Genomic DNA, 23,721 nt, shown 5'->3' with positions numbered 1-23,721 from the left:
GTCAACATAGTAGCTAGCAAGCAACAAGATATGCCAAATAAGTCTAAAAACCATTTGCGGGGAAATAAATCAGATTTGACCACTCAGACAAGTCACATTGCCAGGAATCATATTCGTATCTGACTTCACACTACCTACGATGGCTTGAAATATCCGATTCCATGTGCTTTTTGGCTGTTCAGACTGCAGGAAAACAAACAGATACAAATTGGATATGCAAAGAAAAAGGATTTGAGTCACTTCAATGTGAACATGGCTTTTAACTGTACCTGAAGATCTAATGACTTGAAATAATTATTGCAAATGAGGAACATGTACTATTTGTTATCCTTTATTACTAGAGGTCTCTACTGCCCATGTTTGTGCAATCATTGTAATTCATAAAAGGTCACTAATAAACTGGGCGATCCATGCAAAACCCTATTGAAGTATGCATGACCTATTGAATAAAGTCAACCTCCAGTAAATACATTTTATTCATGTAAAAAAAAAAATGGAGCAAAAGTATATTCCCTGTGCTTTTCTTGACAACATAGAGAAAGTACAGTACAAATAACATGTTACATTTGTCATAACATAGAAATGATAGAGACGTGTTTACATGAAACTAAAAACATAAAACATGGCTCCAAGACGTTGAAATCAAAAATGCCATAAACTGGTCCGGCACTGACTTTTAAAAAATGTGATCCTGCAACCACATATCACAGTTTGATCAGTGATACCCATATTGAGCACCATATCACAAACATTGACCACCAAATCACACGTTTTTGCTCTTTTAGAGTCCTCTCTCAGCATCATGTTAATTCATTGGCCACCAGGGTTGGGGTCAATTCGCTTTTCACTCAGCCAGTCAATGATGACAAAAAAAACGAATTGAAAATAAACAGCACTTTTCGAATCACAAATGTAACTTCAAATGGACGTAACAATCTGACTTTCTGAATGTAATGGATCCTGGTCCTGCTGAACACTCCAACTTGACTAGGCCGAGCCATGTGTGGACAGACTCAGGCATGGACAGTTTCATAGTGGATCCTCAGGGAGTTACTGTTGTGGAAAGTCCTGTTACAGCGAGGACAGCGGGACCGCGGGTTGGGTTTCTTGAATTGGTGGACTTGTAGCAGATGTCTCTTACGTTCAGCCATGGTCTCAAATTGCTGAACACACCTGTGGCATTGGTACTTCTTCCCCGGGTGGGCGGACTTCCTGTGGCTGATCAAGATGGGGTGACAGCGGAATTTCTTGCCGCACTCTTCGCAGCTGAGCGGTTTCTCACCTGTGTGGATGCGGAAGTGTTGAACGAGGCTCATCTGTGAACTTAGCAGCTTTTTACACACTGTGCATTGAAACAGGCCGTCTGTTTCTGTCATTTGCTTCCGTTTGCTGTTTTCCTTTGCACGTCGATCGTCTTTGCTCTTTGACTTAATGGCAGGTTGCTGCTCAGCACCGTTAGCAATGGGATCCTCCACTGGTGCAGTCCAGGAGAGGTATCTGCTGCTCTCCTCACCCCGTACACATCCGCATGGGCTTTACGCAAATGTAATATGAGGAACTGCTTTACACGGAACCTCTGCCCACACTGGTTACAAGGGTACGGTCTCTCACCTGTGTGAATGTGTTCGTGGTCCTGCAGGGATTTTGCAGAAGTGTACTCCTTATGGCAAACGTGACAAGGATGTGTGCTGCCTTTAGGGGAGCCAGCTTTGTTGTTGGGGGAGGTAGGTTTGTCTTTGGGGGGTAGAGGTTTGACCTTGCTGGAAGAGAGAGGTTTGTTGGTGGGGGAAGTAGGCTTTGTTCTGCTGGGGGAGAGGGATTTCACTTTGTGGTTGATAGAGTTCAACTTTTCTTTGACGTTAGAGCAAGGTTTGTTCTTTTCTGTTTTGCCGTGGCTGTTCAATGTGTGCACACGGAGTGCACTTGGATACGGAAACTTTTTGGGACACTTAGGACATTTGTATGTCCCCTTGTTATGAGACCTCATGTGCACAGAAAGACCAAACTCTCTGTGAAAGCCCTTCCCACAGTATTTGCAGCAGAAACTCTTGTCAGTTCCACTGGTTGTTGCTTCTTCCTCTGCACTAGGTTCCATTTTTAAATGCTTTCTTCTCCTTCCTACCTTCTTTTTCACTATGTCACTCGTTTTCCCATGTGTCCCCTCTCTATGTTTGCTTTGTAAGTCACAATCTTTTCCATGTCTTGTGCTGTGCCTCAAGACTTTCTTATCTAATAAGACGCTGCTCTGGGGTTCCGGATTTTCTTGTTTGAATGTGCACAACAGACTACCATGGGTCTTCCTCAGCCCCCGCCCTACTGAGCCACAACCATACCCTGACCAGGCCGCGCTCAGTTCAGGTATGTCTTTTAACCGTCTGTTTAACAACCGCTCCGCAGCCGACCCTGGAGGAGAGAGGAGCGGAACGAGCGGGATCAGTAATGATGTCCTGCACCAGGAGCTGAATTACAATTACGAGGGGCAAGGATGATTTACTCTTACCTTTTCGTGGAGGACTCCTGGCTAGGGCTGTCAGCAAGTGGTTATCAAAATCTTCAGCCTGCTAATACACAGACTCATAATGAATATGCTCACAACCAAAGACGCCACCAAAGTACTACTAAAGCAGACATTTAAAGGGTGACTTTGATGATAAAAAATATAAAATAATGGAAATCCAGATGTTTTAGGCTTTGTTATAGTGAAAAGTCAATTTATTTAGACAGTTCGTTGCAAAAGTGATATATTTAGGTGTTTTGGGAGCGAATCTAGCTCTTTTTGCCCCTCGCAGTTCAACTCTGATGTAGAGGTGCCTTAAGAAGGTTCCTCTACGTCATCTCAAGGGAGGGGTTCGGTTTGAAATGTACTCCCTTCTAGATGTTCTGCGTGATACCACGTCATCTCAAGGAAAGGGTTCGGTTTGAAATGTACTCCCTTCTAGATGTGCTGGGTGGTACCATGTCATCTCAAGGGAGGGGTTCGGTTTGAAATGTACTCCCTTCTAAATATGCTGGGTGGTACCACGTCAAGGCTTGCTATAAAGGCAGGTGACAGCACACCTTATTTGGTAATGGTCTTGGTAAGTGGAGTGTGCCAATATACACTGCTCAAAAAAAAAATAGGGAACACTTAAACAACACAATGTAACTCCAAGTCAATCACACTTTTGTGAAATCAAACTGTCCACTTAGGAAGCAACACTGATTGACAATAAATGTCACATGCTGTTGTGCAAATGGAATAGACAACAGGTGGAAATTATAGGCAATTAGCAAGACACCCCCAATAAAGGAGTGGTTCTGCAGGTGGTGACCACAGACCACTTCTCAGTTCCTATGCTTCCTGGCTGATGTTTTGGTCACTTTTGAATGCTGGCGGTGCTTTCACTCTAGTGGTAGCATGAGACGGAGCCTACAACCCACACAAGTGGCTCAGGTAGTGCAGCTCATCCAGGATGGAAAATCAATGCGAGCTGTGGCAAGGTTTGCTGTGTCTGTCAGCATAGTGTCCAGAGCATGGAGGCGCTACCAGGAGACAGGCCAGTACATCAGGAGACGTGGAGGAGGCCGTAGGAGGGCAACAACCCAGCAGCAGGACCGCTACCTCCGCCTTTGTGCAAGGAGGAGCACTGCCAGAGCCCTGCAAAATGACCTCCAGCAGGCCACAAATGTGCATGTGTCTGCTCAAACGGTCAGAAACAGACTCCATGAGGGTGGTATGAGGGCCCGACGTCCACAGGTGGGGGTTGTGCTTACAGCCCAACACCGTGCAGGACGTTTGGCATTTGCCAGAGAACACCAAGATTGGCAAATTCGCCACTGGCGCCCTGTGCTCTTCACAGATGAAAGCAGGTTCACACTGAGCACGTGTCAGACGTGACAGTCTGGAGACGCCGTGGAGAACGTTCTGCTGCCTGCAACATCCTCCAGCATGACCGGTTTGGCGGTGGGTCAGTCATGGTGTGGGGTGGCATTTCTTTGGGGGGCCGCACAGCCCTCCATGTGCTCGCCAGAGGTAGCCTGACTGCCATTAGGTACCGAGATGAGATCTTCACACCCCTTGTGAGACCATATGCTGGTGCGGTTGGCCCTGGGTTCCTCCTAATGCAAGACAATGCTAGACCTCATGTGGCTGGAGTGTGTCAGCAGTTCCTGCAAGAGGAAGGCATTGATGCTATGGACTGGCCCGCCCGTTCCCCAGACCTGAATCCAATTGAGCACATCTGGGACATCATGTCTCACTCCATCCACCAACGCCACACCACAGACTGTCCAGGATTTGGCGGATGCTTTAGTCCAGGTCTGGGAGGAGATCCCTCAAGAGACCATCCGCCACCTCATCAGGAGCATGCCCAGGCGTTGTAGGGAGGTCATACAGGCACGTGGAGGCCACACACACTACTGAGCCTCATTTTGACTTGTTTTAAGGACAAAGTTGGATCAGCCTGTAGTGTGGTTTTCCTATTTAAATTTGAGTGTCACTCCAAATCCAGACCTCCATGGGTTGATAAATTTGATTTCCATTGATAATTTGTGTGATTTTGTTGTCAGCACATTCAACTATGTAAAGAAAAAAGTATTTAATAAGAATATTTCATTCATTCAGATCTAGCATGTGTTATTTTAGTGTTCCCTTTATTTTTTTGAGCAGTGTAGTTTGCGTTATGCTTCCTTGACTCGACCTCTGACTTTACACAAAATTGAAAAGACACTAAGGCATATTTCCATATTTGACCAAATTCAACATTTTTCCTGACTGTTTCATGCACATCTATGAGCTTCTACGACGAAGAAAAAAACATGTAGGCAATAATGATTATACGTTTATATTCGTAACTACATCCATCGTAACGAGAAATAGATGACAATGGTTATCATCTCAACTTGTATTTTTTCCCAACTGCTATGACAGAATGGTGGCGCATTGTGAGATTTAATCCCACATGGGGCAGATATATTTTAAAAAATACTTTATTTACAATATTCATCCCGTGCCAACACACTTCTAATTCTGAAAAGCATACTTGTGAGAAGAGTTGCCCTTGTAGTAGTTGTAGGTTTTTATACAGTACCCAAGACCAATCTGTGAGTTCATTTGACCATTGGAAAAAGAGCTACTGCGTAAATGCTAGTTGTATTGAATTGAGCCCCTAATCTTAATTTTAATCCCAATACAATAACGCGATAAACATGAGGCCACATTTCATGGGGATTCAAACTTACACCGCAAGGTTGTAAGTAGATGTCAGAAACTCAGCACCTTACCACTGTGAGCGAACTGTCCAGAGCCATATTTCTGTGATGAGCATGCCAGTTGACATCTGGTAAATATGCTTTAATGAGAAAGTGTTTGGATCAGGTACAACTACGTTTACCCACCCCAATTCCCCCAACCTGAATGTATTTCTTGAAAATGTGAATGTGTTCGGCAAAGGCTGAAATTGGGGTTGAGAGTTACCCTTTAACCTAATTAACAGAAGACATGTTTTTGTTCAGCCGTGTGCTACATTTGGGTGTGACTGTTTATTGATTCAGGTTTCCCACACCGGACAGGTAACTGACCTCTTGTTTGATGTTAGGGATGCGCCATAGAGACACACTCAGTGGTCGCAGGTCCACCCATGGCCCCTCATTTTCCTTTTTGATCTTCGAGGGTGGAATTAAAGAATCTTCTGACTGAAGGGGCTCGCACCAATCGGGTACTGCATAGAAACCCAAAAATTGAAATGTAATGACACAGAAAAATAAAGCTCAGCTGACACCAACTGGGAGGGGAAAAAAATGCAAATTGCATCATGTCTACAGTTATCAAGACCTGAAATTGTATGTTGCTATTTGTCTACGCAATATCAAGTTACCTTCTTCTATATCAGCAATTGTCGTCACGTCAGTGACTGTTTGCCCAGAGGTGTTGGCAGCCGTACCATCCAACACCTTTATTTTTCCACCCTCCTTCAACCTCATCTCTGCCAGCCTCAGCTTCCCCTTCAATGCTGAGATCTCCTCTACACTCTGCGTGAGCTCTGCCTGCTGCTCACTCAGACTGCCCTCAAAGATCTTGGAGATCTCACACACGGCTGCAGTGAGCAGGGAGTCCATGACGGAGGACAGCTGCAACCTGAAGGTGTTCTGCACCTTCTCCGACATCTTTAATCTCCCTGGCTCAGGTTTGTGTGACGTCACCCAGGTTCTAGAGTTGGAAGCTCAGCTGTCAATCATGACGAATCATGTACACATCAGGAGGTTAAACAGGACAACAGTAACGTTACAGTATAGTAGACTAACGTTGTATTCAAGATCATGATTTTTGGGGCATATTTGACCACGTAAAAAAGGTAAAGATTCTAACTTTAAACTGAAGAAAATACTGCTGTGATTGTTTTCAAACCAAAGAAACGATGCTGATTAGGGAGTGATCAAAGAGGTCTTGCAGAAGGTGCAGCTTTAATGCGATGCTTTTGTTAACACTTTGTCATCAACATAACATTTATACCTCAAATACCTTAGTTATTTAACTTTAATAAAAACGGATATATCCGGATTTATGTCGATGTAGCTACAGTAACGTTACACGACTCGAGATGAAGACACTGTGGGCTAGGACGTGCGAGTTTAACATGTCTTGTCACATAGATAACTCTATAAACGTATATACATGCACGTTATACTGTTTTTAATGTTGTTGTCATTTGCAAAGGTGTATGCATTGCTTACAGATGAGCAAGTCCAACACAACATGCAGTGAATGTGCATTGCTAGCTAGAGAGCTAGCTGGGGGGTCCGCGCGCGAAAATGTAAACATGACAGGCACATTGATAGCAGTCAGTCGGTCAGCACGAACCTGCTAAAACAGCGGTCTCTAAAACAACTGACTCTGTTGGCTTGGTCTTCGGCGTATTTTGGTGTATATCTTCAACGTATGGAGCATGCAATATAAACCATATTGACTTTTGTTAGACCTGTCCGCTGCTGTGCAAATGCTCGAATTAGCTACCACACCAACATTTTTCCGAGAGGACCTCGCCTCTCGGCCAACCCTCGCGATTTTCCATATCCAATAAGATTCCGATGTGTACCTGAGCCCTGGCTAGAGATTCCAATAGGGTCCAGCTGCGACGTCATCTCTCAGAGCAGTCATCTCTCAGGGTCTCTCTTCTTCGATGAGGTTTAACCGCGGTTGGCATCCAATAAATGTTGCATTACCGCCACCTACTAGACTGGAGTACAACTCCCTTATACTTTGTTTGAACAAGATAAACAAATACTCAACCATCTAACACAACACTCACAAAAAATAAAAATACCACCACCCTACTCCACTATTTAAATGTATTTAGTCCTACCTTGGGCAAACAACCTGAAAGGATGGGCCACTTAACATACCCTGTAACTCTTCTGATGTCAAGTCTCACACACCCAAATACTTCTCTGCAGCTGCCACCACAACCTCAATTTTCTGCAACTTACATTCCATCCCTGCAGTACAGTTGATAACCATTGCTATAAATTCTAAAAATCCAATCCTACTGAAAGATATATCACTTGTACTGGTACATATCTACAACTCACACCACTCCTCTCAGGATCTCTCCCACTTGACCCATTTTCGTCAACTTCCTTCACTGCCTCAGCATACAACTATTTCTGCACTACTCTAACCCTGGAAACCTCAACCTGCTTCTCTCACGCTGATCATTTCTGATGCCCAGCCCCATGGGCACCCCTGCAATTAACACATACCACTACTTTCCCCAATGCTACACATTCCTTTGTTTCATGCCCTGCTGCACACTTCTCACACCTTGGAACCTCCCTCCTACACACTGCTGCCACATGCCCATAAGCTTGAACCCTGTAACAATGTAATGTGTTCGGCACAAAAGCTCGCACAGGTCTGTGACATCGAGGTGATAATACTGCGAATACGCGGGAACTCGTAAATCTTTTTCTTTGAGGAGAGAATCTCTGTCAAATGTATTTATTTCCCAGAGGAAGATATGTTACTCTATGGGCCGTTGTGGTTTGGAAAAGGCTACTTACATTTAAACTATTTTACTTTTAAGATGTGTGTGTATGTCACAGTTACACCGTTTGACCAACAATTTAAGAAAGGATGAGAATAACATATTTACAAAGTTTTATTCCTCTCAACATTAAATGAATCAGCAACTAATAGATACATTGAACATAGTACACGTGGGCAGTTATCCCCCCCTCTGATTTTCTAAATCAACCTGCTTCATGTCTACCTACCAAAGGTCTACCTTGCTGCATGAATTTGTTCATGTATTTTCAGGTCCACTCTAGAATAGAATCTGTTCCCACAGTCCGTGCAGTTGTAAGGCCTCTCTGCAGTGTGAAGGACCCGGTGTTTCTCCAAGCCGCTCTGAAGGCTGAAGCTCTTCCCACACTGAGAGCAGCTGAATGCCCTCTCCCTCGTGTGGCGCTGCATGTGTACCCTGAAGTGGCACATGTACACAAAACCCATACCACACTGGGAGCAGGTGAAGGCCTTCTTCCCTGTGTGGTGGTACTTCTGGTGGTCTTTCAGGTTTCGGAGCTGAGGGAAGCTCTTCCCACAGTGTGGGCAGCTGAAGGGTTTGACCCTCAGCTGTGCCGTTGTGTTGATGCTTTCGAGGGCCCCCACAGCATGCTCTGTCCCCTGTGTGGGTATCACTGACCTTGAAAGTAGGAGCTGCTCCTTCCTGATCCATGGTGTTGGAGGTAGTGGAGGCTCCCTGGCCAATGGTGCTGGAGGTAGAGGTGGAGGCTCACTGTCCCATGGTGCTGGAGGAAAAGGCTCACTGGCCCATGGTGCTGGAGGAAGAGGCTCACTGGCCCATGGTGCTGGGAGTGGAGGTGGAGGCTGAGGCTCACTGGTCCAAGCCCCAGCATGTGAGCTCAATCTCTGCAGACGACTCAGGCTCACTATGGAGGCATCTGTGGATGTGACCATCTGGGTAACCAGATCCTCCCAGTCATTGGGCTCTTCTTTGATATGGACCACATGGGCCTCCCTCTCGTCCATCCTTTCAGAGACACAGGAAGAGCTGGGTGTGGCCATTTCCTGTGGACCCTTTCTCTCTGGGAGAGTGCTGGGTCCACCTGACTGGAACATCTCCTGTTTGATAACACAACCTTCCTCTGCTCCTGAGGATGGAACAGAAATAGGTTATAGATCCTATATCAGGTGTGTGTGTGTGTGTGTTAGTCTGATTAATCAGGCTGTAATACACCATTAATTGGTATATACAGCCTGAAACTAATGCCTGCAAAACTGTGTAAAATGCTCCTTAAAAGCCAGAATAGTGAATACAATTACATTTAAACTCTAGCGGTTGTCTGTGTGGTTTGTCCTTCAGCTGCTCAAAATTTGAGACAAAATATACACAGTTAAGTGCTCTTTTCTACATTTTTTAAAGAGTTGGTAGGTATATGGTCAGTAGGTATATGGTTCAGTTCAGCACTGAAGTAAAGTTAGTTTTATATTCGATATTCGGTTCTCTCATCAATAGCTACTGAACCAAGCATGCCATGACAATGAAAAAATATATTATTTAAATAAAAAAAGTGTATTGTTCTCCATCCCCCCCTGATTCAGAATATAAACATTTTATACCAACAAAAATAACTTTACCTCTGTGCCGAACCAAACTATAAACCTACCGGCTCTTTAAAGTCGGGTAAACAATACTTTTCTGTGGATATTTTGTCTCAATTTTTGAGCAGCTGAAGGACAAACCGCACAGAAACCAGTACACCCTCCGATGAACCATCAAAACAGGACTAAGATCGAATCCTACTACACCGGCTCTGACGCGCATCGGATGTGGCACGGCTTGCAAACTATTACGGATTACAAAGGGAAACCCAGCTGCAAATTGCCCAGTGACACGAGCCTACCAGGAGCTAAATGCCTTCTATGCTCGCTACAAGGCAAGCAACACTGATCCATGCATGAGAGCACTAGCTGTTCCGGACAACTGTGTGATCACGCTCTCTGTAGCCGATGTGAGTAAGACCTTTAAACATGTTAACATTCACAAGGCCGCAGGGCCAGACGGAGTACGAGGACGCGTACTCAGAGCATGCGTTGACCCGCTAGCATGTGTCTTCACTGATATTTTCAACCTCTTCCTGACCCAGTCTGTAATACCTACATGTTTTAAGCAGATCACCATAGTCCCTGTGCCCAAGAACGCCAAGGTCTAAATGACTATCGCCCCGTAGCCATGAAATGCTCTGAAGGGCTGGGCATGGTTCACATCAACACCATCATCCCAGACACACTCCAATTTGCATACCACCCCAACAGATCCACAGATGACACAATCTCTATTGCACTCCACACTGCCCTTTCCCACTTGGACAAGAGGAACACCTATGTGAGAATGCTGTTCCTTGACTACAGTGCAGCGTTCAACACCATAGTGCCCTCTAAGCTCATCACTAAGCTAAGGACCCTGGGACTGAACACCTCCCTCTGCAACTGGATCCTGGACTTCCTGAGGGGCCACCCCCAGGCGGTAAGGGTAGGCAACAACACATGCGCAACGCTGACCCTCAACACGGGGGCCCCTCAGGGGTGAGTGCTTAGGGTTGTGTGCTTCCCCTCCTGTACTGAAATCAAATAAAATTGTATTTATCACATGCTTCGTGAACAACAGGTGTGGACTAACAGTGAAATGCTTACACAACAACGCAGAGAAAAAAAAATATTGAAAAATTGAAAAGTAAAGCACATAATAATAAATAATAGATACACAATGAGTAATGATAACTTGGCTACAGGGTACCAGTAGAGTCAATGTAATAGATGGAAAATATGTACATTTAACTAGGAATAAAATTACAGATAGTAAACAGTACCCGCAGCAGCAGCATATGTGATGAGTCAAAAAAGTGTGTGGGGAGGGGGGCGGTATACCGTATTTTATGACATACCTGTATTGATGCAGGTACCGGTTTGGGTTTTTACTTTACCTTCTATGCCAATATTTGAATGTTTAGTTTGTTAAATGTGAAATGCCATGTGTAATGTCAATTTTGATAGTTTACTTCGCTACTTGAGTTGTCTTTCTCTGCTCTTTCTCACCCTGCCACTTTCCACACAGACTCCGAAGCCACTAGCTAGCAGTCAGCTATCCTTTGCTAGCGGTTATCAGCTACCTTGATCCCGGAAAACTCTCGCCAGTCTGTACAGCGTGACTCAAACCAGAGCTAGTCGGACTTATTCTTCTCGATATCTCCAGATTCCTACCGCAACTTTTTTATTTTTATTATGATATATATATATATATTTTTTTTCCACCTGGAATTATAGCAGCTAACGACCCCTGAACGCACAGCCGCTTTTCTGCGGCCTGCTAGCTATCTTAAGCACATTGGACTGCTGACTTAAGAGGCCCTTCAGACATATTTCTTCCGCCACTATACATATTTTGCCAATTGGCCTGGTTTACCACACAGAGCCCTGCTGATCCGTCCGCTGATGTAACTGTACGAGGTGGGCACAACAGACTGTCCTCCGTCGTGTCATCCCTCTAAGGCCTTTCTGTTAGCCTGCTAGCCCCGTGCCGCTAGCTGCTTGAAGCCACGCACTGGACTTGTATGATTACCCGGCTACGCATGCCTTTCCCTAACGTCACCATGCCGTGTCGATTGCTGTTCTGGTTTGTAACTATTGTTTTATTTCACTGTAGAGCCTCTAGCACTGCTCAACACGCCCCGGCTAACAATTTAGTTCCACCCCCCACACACGCAGTGACATCACCTGGTTTAAATGCTATTTCTAGAGACAATATCTATTTTATTATCACTATATGCACAAGTTTACCCCCACTGTATTCACATCCTACTATACCTTTGTCTGTACATTATGCCTTGAATATATTCTACCGTCCCCAGAAATCTGCTCCTTTAACTCTCTGTTCTGAACGTACTAGGCGTCCAGTTCTGTTAGCCTTTAGCCGTACCCTTATCCTACTCCTCCTCTGTTCTTCCAGTGATGTAGAGGTTAATCCAGGCCCTGCAGTGTCTACCTCCACTCCCATCCCCCAGGCTCTCTCATTTGTTGACTTTAGCAACTGTAAAAGCCTTGGTTTCATGCATGTTAACATTAGAAGCCTCCTCCCTATGTTTGTTTTATTCACTGCCCTAGCACACTCCACCAATCCGGATGTCCTAGCCGTGTCTGAATCTTGGCTTAGGAAGACCACCAAAAACCTTGACATTTCCATTCCTAACTATAACATTTTCCGACATATTCAATTAAAAAAAATATATATACTGTGATATAATATTTTGTCCATATTGCCCAGCCCTAAAACTTGGTTAATAAGTACCGCTTTCCATGCGGTAGCATAGGGCCTTCCTCTGACATCATCTGGAAGGGAGCTCGGCCCAAGTGATGTACTGGGCTGTACGCACTACCCTCTGTAACACCTTGCAGTCAGATGCCAAGCAGTTGCCATACCAAGTGGTGATGCAGCCAGTCAAGATGCTCTTAATGGTGCAGCTGTAGAACTTTATGAGGATCTGAGGGCCCATGCCAAATCTTTTCAGCCTCCTGGGGGGGAATAGGCATTGTTGTTCCCTCTTCACGACTGTGTTGGTGTGTTTGGACCAGTGGAGGCTGCTGAGGGAAGGACGGCTCATAATAATGGCTGGAACGAAGCAAATGGAATGCTTCAAACACATGGGGCGGCAGGGTAGCCTAGTGGTTAGAGCATTGGACTAGTAACCGGAAGGTTGCAAGTTCAAACCCCCGAGCTGACAAGGTACAAATCTGTCGTTCTGCACCTGAATAGGCAGTTAACCCACTGTTCCTAGGCCGTCATTGAAAATAAGAATTTGTTCTTAACTGACTTGCCTGGTTAAATAAAGGTAAAATAAAATAAAAAACCATGTGTTTGATACCATTCCTCTAATTCCGCTCCACCATTACCACGAGCCCGTCCTCCCCAATTAAGGTGCCACCAACCTCCTGTGGTTTGGACCACGATAGATCCTTAGTGATGTGGACACTGAGGACCTTGAAGCTCTCCACCTGCTACACTACGGCCCTGTCTATGTGAATGGGGGCTTGCTCAGCCCTCCGTTTCCTATAGCTCCTTTGTCTTGCTCAGATTGAGGGAGAGGTTGTTGTAATGACACTGACATATTTCTGACCTACTGCCTATAGGCTGTCTTTTCGTCGTCGGTGATCAGGCCTACCACAACCGTGTCAAGCAGCTCAATCACTGGGGCCAAGCTCCCTGCCCTCCAAGACCTCTTTACCAGGCAGTGTCAGAGGAAGGCCCTAAAACTGGTCAAAGACTCCAGCCACCTAAATCATAGACTGTTCTCTCTGCTACCACATGACAAGTGGTACCAATGCACAAAGTCTGGAACCAACAGGACCCTGAACAGCTTCTACCCCCCCCAAGCCTTAAGACTGCTTAAGAGTTAGTCCGGGTAGCTATTGGGTAACTATTTTGCTATCCTGATTAGTGTTGTCACGATACCAGAATTTTGACTTCGATACCAGGTTTAGTATCACAATACTCAATACATCACGATACTCGATACCACAAAAAAAAGGCATATTAGCCAACGTCACTTGATCCAGACAGAGCAGTAGCTGAGTTTCTGTTTAATTGTTGGGCATTTTTTTGTTCAATATCATTATTATATTAGAACATTTTTACATCATTTTTTTTAGAGCTATGTTTGCATTAATTGAATCAATTATACAATCAATTTGACTTTGTTTTTACCAATCTAACTACAAACAACATAATGGTAATCATTTATTTTAATGGTAAATCTCTATTTACACGGAATATTCTGACTCATCATATATGCTGCTGCAACGGTTGATGGTCTGTCAGTTTATTCCGAGTTATATGTACATATCTACCTCATATCCCTGCACATAAACACGGTACTGGTACCACGTGTATATAGCCATGTTATTACCTCGTACCCCTGCACATCGACTCGGTACTGGTACCCTGTGTGTATAGCCAAGTTATTACCTCATACCCCTGCACATAAACTCAGTACCGGTACCCCTTGTTTATAGCCAAGTTATCGTTACTCATTGTGTATCTATTATTACGTGGTACTTTTTATTATTTGCAAATGTTATTTCTCTCTGCACTGTTGGGAAAGATTTGGAAGCATTTCACTGTTAGCCCACACACCTGTTGTTTACGAAGCATGTGATCAATAGAATTAGATTTTAATTTGAGTACATTTAAATGACATTTTATTCATATTCTGGCTTGTAAGGAAAATGTACACGATTTTGCAGGTATATGTTTCAGGCTGTATATACCAATTAATTGTGTATTACAGCCTGATTAATCAGACTGTGTGTGTGTGTGTGTATATATATATATATATATATATATATATACACACACACACATCTCCTCACTCACCTAACAGAGCCTCTTCCCTCTCCTCAGTGTCTCCAGCACAACCACATCTTCTACACACCCCCCTCTGCTCTCTCTCTTCCCTCTTCTTTTTCTGCTCTCTCTCTTCAACTTCCCTCCTCTTCCTCTCCTCCTCTCCGTCCCTCCATCTCTGCTCACACTGCTGCAGCCTCTCCTTCAAGATTTCCACCTCCCGCTTGCTCCCAGTCACTTCCTTCAGGAAGCTGTCCTTCACCAGCCGAGTGATCTCATGCACAGCAGTTTTGAGGACCGTTTCCATGACTCCATTGAGCTGGTACTGGAAGGTGAGGATGGCCTCTGACATAACTGCAACAACATCAATCCAACACTGGAAAATCAACCCCCCTTCCCTTATTGGTACCAGTCCCAGAGTTCAGTCTTCTATGGATGAGCTGCCCCCCTTGTTTCCCAGTTTGGTTCACTATAATGGAAAGACTTGGATTTAGCCTCCTCCAGATCACACCAGTGCCCAGAATCAGGTATCTCTTCCTCCTAGAAACAGGGGCAAACTGTCAAATACACCAAATGTGGTCTTGATGTGCCTCAAATATCTAGTCAGTTATAGGCAGCTCACTTACCAATGATTTAGCGCAGCAACATGCTCGTAACTAACAAATTAATAAACCCGTACACCCTTTTTTACTTGTGGGTAGGTGGTATGATGTATCAAACTTGCTAGCTAGCTTTAGCTACAGATAATAACACAGTGTAGTACTGCAGAAGGTCTGTCCATTTCACAAAATATTCTTACCACTTCCCAAACGTTGTTGTTCGTCATAAAAATCAGCTAGTTACAAATATCCTCTCTCCTAGAACTGTACACATACGTATCAAAGACAGGTGGCTAGCTAGCTACTGGAATAAGCTAACAGCTACTAGATAGACGGTTATAACAAAGATATAACTAACCCAAGAAGGTTCAGTGTCTTTTAGAGTGTGAGCAAATGAAGCATAGTGGGCAGATCAAGCAAGGAAGAAGGGCAAAACCAAGCACGAGCTAGCGATATCCTATAGGCACGTTGTAGCATTATTTCCGTATTTCCGTTAGGGAACGCCCCTCTGAAGTGCGCGTGTGCACAAACTCGATTCGACCTTACATCGAGTTATTTAAAACGAGTGCATGTTGTCAAAGCGTCAAGTCTATAAAACCTAGTGCACTGTGTTCGTAACAGATTTTAGTTTTGAGACCAGGAAAGGTATTCAGATCAGACGTTTCATTGATTAGAAAATCAGACCAGTTTAACCTAGCTCACACTACCCGCAACTAGACTTCATCTCACTACCATATTTGGTGGTGAGAAAATGTTCTAAATGGATGCTTCACCTTTATAGCCTCTGTGACGTGTCGGGTTACCTCTTCTGTCTTTGGCTAAACTGGAGAAGGTTGGGTCCCTTCCCTTTGCTCTGTGACATCGAGGTGATCATACTGCGAATGCAATTGCGCAGAACTCGTACATATTTTTCTTCAATGTTGGAATCTCTGCCAGAGTAACATAACTTCCTCTGGCAAATAACTACATTTATGTGCCGTTTTGATTAGGACAAGGCCACTTACTTATTACTATTTTAATTAAGATAAGTCTTTGTGTATGTATGTAACAGTTAACAACGTGAACAATAAGTTATTAAGAAAGGATGAGAATAATTTCTTCAGTGTTTTATTCCTTTCAACATTAAAATGCATCAGCATTTGAACATAGTATACATGGGCAGTTATTTCCACCCTCTAATTTTCCAAATTAACCTGCTCCACCTCAAAGGTCTACTTTGCACTGGATTTGTTCATGCCTTTTCAGGTCCGATCTAGAATAGAATCTGTTACCACAGTCCGTACAGTGGTAAGGTCTCTCTGCAGTGTGAATGACCCTGTGTCTCTTCAAGCCGCTCTGAAGGCTAAAGCTTTTTCCACACTGAGAGCAGCTGAACGGCCTCTCCCCCGTGTGGCACTGCATGTGTACCCTGAGGTGGCACATGTACACAAAACCCTTACCACACTGGGAGCAGGTGAAGGCCTTCTTCCCTGTGTGGTGGTACTTCTGGTGGTCTTTCAGGTTTCGGAGCTGAGGGAAGCTCTTGCCACAGTGTGGGCAGCTGTAGGGTTTGACATGTGCCGTTGTGTTGATGCGCAGGCCGTTGGGACTGGTCTCGAGGGCCCCCACAGCATGCCTTGTCCCCTCGTTGGGTATCATTGACCTTGGGAGAAAGTGCTGCTCCTTCCTGGTCCATGGTGTTGGAGGTAGAGGTGGAGGCTCCCTGGCCAGAGGTGCTAGAGGAAGAGGTTCCCTGGACCATGGTGCTGGAGGTTGAGGATCACTGGCCCATAATGCTGGGAGTGGAGGCTGAGGCTCACTGGTCCATGCCCCAGGATTTGAGCTCAATCTCTGTAGACGACTCAGGCTCATTATGGGAGAATCTGTGGATGTGACCATCTGGTTTACCAAGTCCCCCCATTCATCAGGTTCCTCTTTGATATGGACCACATGGTCTTCCCTTTCTACCATCCTCTCAGAGACACAGGAAGAGCCAGACGGGGCTGTATCCTGTGGACCCTCTCCCGCGCTGGGTCCATCTGGCTGGAACATCTCCGGTTTGATATCAAAACCTTTCTCTGCTCCTGAGGACAGAACCAAACAGTCAAGAGATTCTATATGTGTGTGTGTGTGTGTGTGTGTGTGTGTGTGTGTGTGTGCATGTGTATCTCACCTAACAGTCTCTCTTCTCTCTCCTCAGTGTCTCCAGCACAACCACATCTCCTACACACCACCCCCTGCTCTGTCTCTTCCCTTTTCTTTCTTTGCTCTTTCTCTTCAACTTCCCTCCTCTGCCGCTCCTCCTCTCCATCCCTCCATCTCTGCTCACACTGCTGCAGCCTCTCCTTCAAGATTTCCACTTCCTGCTTGCCACCTGTCACCTCTTCCAGGAAGTTGTCCTTCACCAGCCGGGTGATCTCATGCACAGCGGTTTTGAGGACCGTTTCCATGACTCCATTGAGCTGGTACTGGAAGGTGAGGATGGCCTCTGACATAGTTGCAACACTGTAAAATCCAATACCAGTCCCAAAGTTCACAGCCAGTCTTCTACGGATGAGCTGCCCTCCTTGTTTCCCAGTTTGTTTCACTACAAGGGAAAGACTGGGATTTAGCCTCCTCCAGATCACAGCAGTGTCCAGAGAGTGAGGGATCTTCCTCCTGGAAACAGAGGCAATCTGTCAAATACCAAATGTGGTCTTGATGTGGCTCTAATACCTTGTCAGTAATAGCAAGCACACCTACCAATGATTTAGACCAGAAACATGCTTGTAACAAACAATTAAGAAACCCTTACCTACAGTGGTTTACACAATACCCCATAATGACAAAGTGAAAACCTTTTTTTTTTTTTTAATTGTTGCAAATAAAAAAAATAGAAATACCTTATTTACATAAGTATTCAGACCCTTTGCTATGGGACTCGAAATTGAGATCAGGTGCATCCTGTTCCCATTGATCATCCTTGAGATGTTTCTACAACTTGATTCGAGTCCCCCTGGAGTATATTCAATTGATTGGACATAATTTGGATAGGCACACACCTGTCTATATAAGGTCCCTCAGTTGCATGTCAGAACAAAAACCAAGCCATGAGGTTGAAGGAATTGTCCATAGAGCTCCGAGGCACAAATGTGGGGAAGGGTACCAAATAAATGTCTGCAACATTGAAGGTCCCCAAGAACACAGTGGCCTCCATCATTCATAAATGGAAGAAGTTTGGAACCACCAAGACTCTTCCTAGAGCTGGCCGCCCAGCCAAACTGACCAATCGAGGGAGAAGGGCCTTGATCAGGGACTTGATCAGGGAGGTGACCAAGAACCCAATGGTCACTCTGACAGAGCTCCAGAGTTCGTCTGTGGAGATGTGAGAAACTCCCAGAAGGACAACCATCTTTGCAGCAGTCCACCAATCAGGCCTTTATGTAGAGTGGACAGACAGAAGCCACTCCTCAATAAAAGGCACATGACAGCCTGCTTGGAGTTTGCCAAAAGGCACCTAAAGGACTCAGACAATGAGAAACAAGATTCTGTGGTCTGATGAAACCAAGATTGAACTCTTTGGCCTGAAAGTCAAGCATCTCGTCTGTAGGAAACCTTGCACCATCCCTACGATGAAGCATGTTGGTGGCAGCACCATGCTCTGGGCATGTTTTTCAGCGACAGGGACTGGGAGACTAGTCAGGATGGGGGAAAAGATGAACTGAGCAAAGTACAGAGATCCTTGCTGAAAACCTGCTCAGGACCTCAGACTGGGGGTGAAGGTTCACCTTCCAACAGGACAACGACCCTAAGCACACAGTCAAAACACAGGAGTGGTTTCGGGACCAGTCTCTGAATGTCCCAGTCAGAGCCCAGACATGAACATCTCTGGAGAGACTTGAAAATAGCAGTGCAGCGATGCTCCCCATCCAACCTGACAGAGCTTGAGAGGATCTGCAGAGAATAATTGGAAAACTCCCCAAATACAGGTGTGCCAAGCTTCTAGTGTCATACCCAAGAAAACTTAATGCTGCAATCGCTGCCAAAGGTGCTTCAACAAAGTACTGAGTAAATGGTCTGTGACTAGGGGGCAGTATTTTAATTTTTGGAAAAATAACGTTCCCGTAGTAAACGGGATATTTTGTCAGGACAAGATGCTAGAATATGCATATAATTGACAGCTTAGGATAGAAAACACTAAAGTTTCCAAAACTGTAAAAATATTGTCTGTGAGTATAACAGAACTGATGTTGCAGGCGAAAGCCTGAGAAAAATCCAATCCGGAAGTGCCTCATGTTTTGAAAGCGCTGCGTTCCAATGCGTCCCTATTGAGCAGTGAATGGGCTATTAACCAGATTACTTTTTCTCCGTATTCCCCAAGGTGTCTACAGCATTGTGACGTAGTTTTACGAATTTATGTTGAAGAATACCCGTAAGCGGCTACATTGCGCACGTGGTCACCTGATGCTCAGAGTGATTCTCGCGTAAAATACAGAGGTAGCCATTAATCCAATCGGTCCTACTGAAAAACGAATTGTCCCGGTGGATATATTATCGAATAGATATTTGAAAAACACCTTGAGGATTGATTATAAACAACGTTTGCCATGTTTCTGTCGATATTATGGAGCTAATTTGGAATATTTTTCGGGGTTTTCGTGACTGCAATTTCCGGGCGATTTCTCAGCCAAACGTGAAGAACAAACAGAGCTATTTCGCCTACAAAAATAATATTTTTGGAAAAAGGAAAATTTGCTATCTAACTGGGAGTCTCGTGAGTGAAAACATCCGAAGCTCATCAAAGGTAAACGATTTAATTTGATTGCTTTTCTGATTTCTGTGACCAAGTTACCTGCTGCTAGCTGGACAAAATGCTATGCTAGCTATCGATAAACTTACACAAATGCTTGTCTAGCTTTGGCTGTAAAGCATATTTTGAAAATCTGAGATGACAGGGTGATTATCAAAAGGCTAAGCTGTGTCTCAATATATTTCATTTGTGATTTTCATGAATAGGAATATTTTCTAGGAATATTTATGTCCGTTGCGTTATGCTAATTAGTGAATTAGTGTCAGTCGATGATTACGCTCCCTCATGCGGGATGGGGAGTCATACGTAGATGTGATATTTCAGTTATTTTTAATACATTTGCAAACATTCCTAAAAAATATTTTTGCTTTGTCATTATGAGGTATTGTGTGTAGATTGAGGCAGGAAAACAATTAAATCAATTTGAGAATAAATCTGTAACATAGCAAAATTTAGAAAATGTCAAGGGGTCTGATTACTTTCCGAATGCACTGTACATCGCTTTTGGCTGTGGCTAGGTGTACCAAATAATGCATTTCTCAAGTTTTCTAGTTAACGTAAACTCACCCCATTCCGTACAAATGTGCTCAACCGCAAATTTCAAACAAGGCTACAAAGAAAACGAATGGGACTGAAGCGACTGTGTTGACTTCCAAATCGGGGGCGTGAACTAGGTTTCTATTCAAGCGTTGATCGACATGGTAATAGCTCTATAGTATTGGAGAAAAGTTGAAAAAAAACGGACCGGACCGTCCGTAACATCGTGGCGTGTCATGTTGTAATGTACAGCGCGCATAAAGCAACTATTTATGTCTTACAATCTCTCTCCATCAGGTGTAGCACTTCTATCATCCTTTTAAAAACAAGAAATGGACAGTAACGGGTAAGGGAGATTCCTAGTCATTTTTTGCATCATCGTTGCATGCATCATCATTCTCAAAGCCGCTGTTTACGTCTAAGATCACTTTAGCACATCCCTAAAAACCAGATTCAAATTCGACACAAACCTTCAAATAGGTATGTAATGACACATTATATAAAAACTCTTTATAGTGTTTTATTTACATTTTAGGTGATAAGTAGGACAGATCCAGTGGGAAAAAAAACAATTTTCCCACACCACATCTCTCCTTCTCACTATCACGCATTAGTTTCCCCGCCATTTAAAAAAAAAAAGACACGACGGGGCTCATTGCCAGCTTGAATTATGCAGAAAAGGGTAGTGTTTAGGTCATGTAATTGATTCTGTTGGAAAGGGGAGCAATTGTGCTTTACAATGGTATTGACATTACAGTTGATCTGGAAGTATTACGTTTTTGGGGCGCTAAAATAAGGGCAATTGTATGGACCAAAGCGATGTACGAGAGTTTAAGTTAGTAGATGCTTTTGGCAACGCGTGTTGTGACAAAACGTCAAGGGTCATCCTATTAAACACACTTTCCAAACGTGGGTCTGTTGTTGACCCACTCCCTCCCTGTTTACCTCATGTCAAAATAAAAGTCCTGCAAGCGCAACATATGTGGATAAATAAGGAATAACTTGTGGGCTAATTTTATTTTGACATGAGGTAAGGTTAGGAGAGAGGAAGACCCACGTTTGGGAAGTACATTTAATAATAGGTTCCTTTAGATATATGTCTCAAATTCCCTCGTCTTAATGACTAACCATCCTGCCCACCTCCACAGTACGTTTAACTGGAATTCTATTTAACTCCTGGCACGGACCGTTTTTGTGCAACCCGATACTGTAGAAAGCAAGGCTAAATGTGTAAATACACCCGCGTTGCTAACAAGACCTAGCTAAACAGCTACTGATAGTAACACGGGGTTGTGTAGCAGCTTTCTGACCATTTGACTCAAAAATATATACTTACCACTTTCCAAACGTTGTTTTTTGTTGTGCTAAAACCCATCAACTAGTTACAAACATCATAGCTATGTCTCTTATAACTATAAACAGAGGTAAAGGAGAAAGGTAGCAACTGTATTTTTTAAAGATGTCACGTTTTATACCGGAACTCCGAGGCATGCGTAGAAATCGATAAGCAGTTTATTTCGAAGCAGTGTGCTGTCGCTTGTATCGCTGTGTAAGAAGCACGTGATCAATGACGCCCGAAGCTTCGTTTTGTCGAACGACCACGTAACATGCTGACCAGACCCAACACGTCACGTGCGCGAGCGTCGCAAAATGAATGTAGAAATCCATGTTATTCGATTTTTTTTTTTTTTTTTTTTTTTGAATTTTACCCCTTTTTCTCCCCAATTTTCACACTGCTCGAGTACGCCAACGAGCATATTTCTGACACAGATCGCGCTGAAAGTCCTGCCTCTACCATCTCCTCATTGGTTTATAGAAGCAGGTACCCACGTGCCATCTCCTCCAACCGGGGTGATTGAAAGACGAACTTATAGATGCATCATATAAATTCAAAGATGAAAAAGCCTGGAAGGAGGAGAGATGACTAGAAACGATTCGGTTGGCCGTTTTATGTGTGGACTAATTGTCGGAGTAGAGGTCCTTGTGCATTTCAGGTCAAATAACAACTTGATGTTTATATCCCAGGGCAAATTAGTTAGCAACAGCAGGCTAGCCAAATAGGACAAATTAACATTAGCTAGCAAGTGCACGCTAACTAGCTAAATTGCCATACATGTTTAATGCTTTTCGACCTGTCCCCAAATGAATGTCATTGGTTCAGAGTCTGTTTTGATATTTTAACCTGCTTTGTCTCCCTCAATGTGAGGAAGACAAAGGAGCTGATTGTGGACTATAGTAAAAGGCAGGCCGAACAAGCCCCCATTAACATCAACGGGGCTGTAGAGGAGCGGGTCGAGAGTTTCAAGTCCCTTGGTGTCCACATCACCAACGATCATTGTCCAAATACACCAAGACAGTCGTGAAGAGGGCACGGCAAAACCTTTCCCCCCTCGGGACTGAAAGGATTTGACATGGGCCCCCAGATCCTCAAAAAGTTCTACAGCTGCACCATGGAGAGCATCCTGACCAGTTGCATCACCACCTGGTATGGCAACTGCTCGGCATCTGACCGTAAGGCCCTACAGAGGGTAGTGCGTACAGCCCAGTACATCACTAGGGCCAAGCTTCCTGCCATCCAGGACCTATATAATAGGCGGTGTCAGAGGAAAGCCCATAAAATTGTCCGATTCCAGTCACCCAAGTCATAGACTTTTTTCTATGCTGCCGCATGACAAGCGGTACCGGAGCGCCAAGTCTAGGACCAAAAGGCTCCTTAACAGCTTCTATCACCAAGCCATAAATACAATTAATCAAATGGCCACTGGACTATTACGTTGACCCCCCCCCCCCCCCCCCCCACACACACATTTGTTTTGTACACTGCTGCTACTCGCGGCTTATTATATGCATTGTCACTTCACCCCTACCTACATGTACAAATGACCTCAACTAACCTGTACCCTCGTACACTGACTCGGTACCGGTACCTCTTGTATATAGCCTCGATATTGTTATATTATTGTGTTACTTGTTATTGTGTTACTTTTTATAATTTTATGAATAATTTTTTACTTTAAAGCTTCGTTTCCCCATCACTACTGTATATTATAGCACAAATTAATCATTATAGCTAAACTAATAGCTAACTAACTAGACTGGTTGGGTTCCGCACCCCCTGATCTGTGACATAGAGGTGATCATACTGCCAATGCGATTGCACAGATCTGGTACATATTTCTTCGATGTTAGAATCTCTGTCTAAAGCACAGTACCAAATATATTTCTTTGCCAGAGTAAGTTACTCTATGGGCCATTCGGGCTCAGACAAGGCTACTTGCTTATTGCTCTTTTACTTTTAAGACATCTGTGTGTGTATGTAACAAATAACACTGTGTGACCAATCATTTATTAAGAAAGGATGAGAATCATTTATTTATAAAATAGTTTTATTCCTCTCAACATTAAATTAATCAGCAACTAATAG

The 23,721-nt window shown here is 44.1% G+C and overlaps 3 protein-coding genes across 8 annotated transcripts; all 3 read right to left on the bottom strand.

Moving 5' to 3' along the window:
- Nucleotides 1-309: 309 nt before the first annotated feature.
- On the bottom strand, nucleotides 310-7,960 carry LOC115129358 (zinc finger protein 439-like). 4 transcript variants are annotated; one of them, XM_029659610.2, is made up of 5 exons: nucleotides 6,839-7,960; nucleotides 5,856-6,205; nucleotides 5,560-5,699; nucleotides 2,501-2,561; nucleotides 310-2,403 (listed from the first exon to the last, which is right to left on the bottom strand). In XM_029659610.2, the coding sequence occupies exons 2-5, from the start codon at nucleotides 6,142-6,144 to the stop codon at nucleotides 1,373-1,375; spliced, it is 1,521 nt and encodes a 506-aa protein (XP_029515470.2). In that variant the 5' UTR covers nucleotides 6,145-6,205; nucleotides 6,839-7,960; the 3' UTR covers nucleotides 310-1,372. The 4 variants fall into 4 exon arrangements, with proteins under 4 accessions (XP_029515470.2, XP_029515471.2, XP_029515469.2 ...); XM_029659611.2 differs by having other exon boundaries at nucleotides 5,856-6,187; XM_029659609.2 differs by having other exon boundaries at nucleotides 5,856-7,765.
- A 162-nt stretch (nucleotides 7,961-8,122) lies between these two features.
- On the bottom strand, nucleotides 8,123-15,699 carry LOC115129354 (zinc finger protein 517-like). 3 transcript variants are annotated; one of them, XM_029659601.2, is made up of 3 exons: nucleotides 15,351-15,699; nucleotides 14,424-14,933; nucleotides 8,123-9,147 (listed from the first exon to the last, which is right to left on the bottom strand). In XM_029659601.2, the coding sequence occupies exons 2-3, from the start codon at nucleotides 14,743-14,745 to the stop codon at nucleotides 8,258-8,260; spliced, it is 1,212 nt and encodes a 403-aa protein (XP_029515461.2). In that variant the 5' UTR covers nucleotides 14,746-14,933; nucleotides 15,351-15,699; the 3' UTR covers nucleotides 8,123-8,257. The 3 variants fall into 3 exon arrangements, with proteins under 3 accessions (XP_029515461.2, XP_029515460.2, XP_029515459.2); XM_029659600.2 differs by lacking the exon at nucleotides 15,351-15,699 and adding an exon at nucleotides 15,020-15,344; XM_029659599.2 differs by lacking the exon at nucleotides 15,351-15,699 and adding an exon at nucleotides 15,193-15,344.
- Nucleotides 15,700-16,083: 384 nt separating this feature from the next.
- LOC115129355 (zinc finger protein 79-like) lies at nucleotides 16,084-21,861 on the bottom strand. Its single transcript, XM_029659602.2, has 3 exons — nucleotides 21,634-21,861; nucleotides 17,145-17,629; nucleotides 16,084-17,055 (listed from the first exon to the last, which is right to left on the bottom strand). Exons 2-3 carry the CDS (start codon nucleotides 17,464-17,466, stop codon nucleotides 16,196-16,198), a joined length of 1,182 nt encoding a protein of 393 aa, XP_029515462.1. The 5' UTR covers nucleotides 17,467-17,629; nucleotides 21,634-21,861; the 3' UTR covers nucleotides 16,084-16,195.
- Between the last annotated feature and the right edge of the window lie 1,860 nt (nucleotides 21,862-23,721).

The sequence above is a fragment of the Oncorhynchus nerka genome, linkage group LG5, assembly GCF_034236695.1.
Source record: "Oncorhynchus nerka isolate Pitt River linkage group LG5, Oner_Uvic_2.0, whole genome shotgun sequence".
Lineage (NCBI taxonomy): Eukaryota > Metazoa > Chordata > Actinopteri > Salmoniformes > Salmonidae > Oncorhynchus > Oncorhynchus nerka.
Note: the sequence above shows the minus strand (reverse complement) of the source record. Positions and strands in the feature narration are given on the sequence as shown.

Bases quoted from the DNA above. Each gene is read 5' to 3' on its own strand.
- LOC115129358 (XM_029659610.2), bottom strand. From the start codon at position 6,144: ATGTCGGAGAAGGTGCAGAACACCTTCAGGTTGCAGCTGTCCTCCGTC. The intron at 5,700-5,855 runs GTAACTTGATAT...GTTTCTATGCAG, and splicing joins AATTGCTGATATAGAAGAAG to TACCCGATTGGTGCGAGCCC. The intron at 2,562-5,559 runs GTCAGTTACCTG...TCTGTGTATTAG, and splicing joins TCCCTAACATCAAACAAGAG to CAGGCTGAAGATTTTGATAA.
- LOC115129354 (XM_029659601.2), bottom strand. From the start codon at position 14,745: ATGTCAGAGGCCATCCTCACCTTCCAGTACCAGCTCAATGGAGTCATG. The intron at 9,148-14,423 runs GTGAGTGAGGAG...TTCCATCCTCAG, and splicing joins GAGGGAAGAGGCTCTGTTAG to GAGCAGAGGAAGGTTGTGTT.
- LOC115129355 (XM_029659602.2), bottom strand. From the start codon at position 17,466: ATGTCAGAGGCCATCCTCACCTTCCAGTACCAGCTCAATGGAGTCATG. The intron at 17,056-17,144 runs GTGAGATACACA...TTCTGTCCTCAG, and splicing joins GAGAGAAGAGAGACTGTTAG to GAGCAGAGAAAGGTTTTGAT.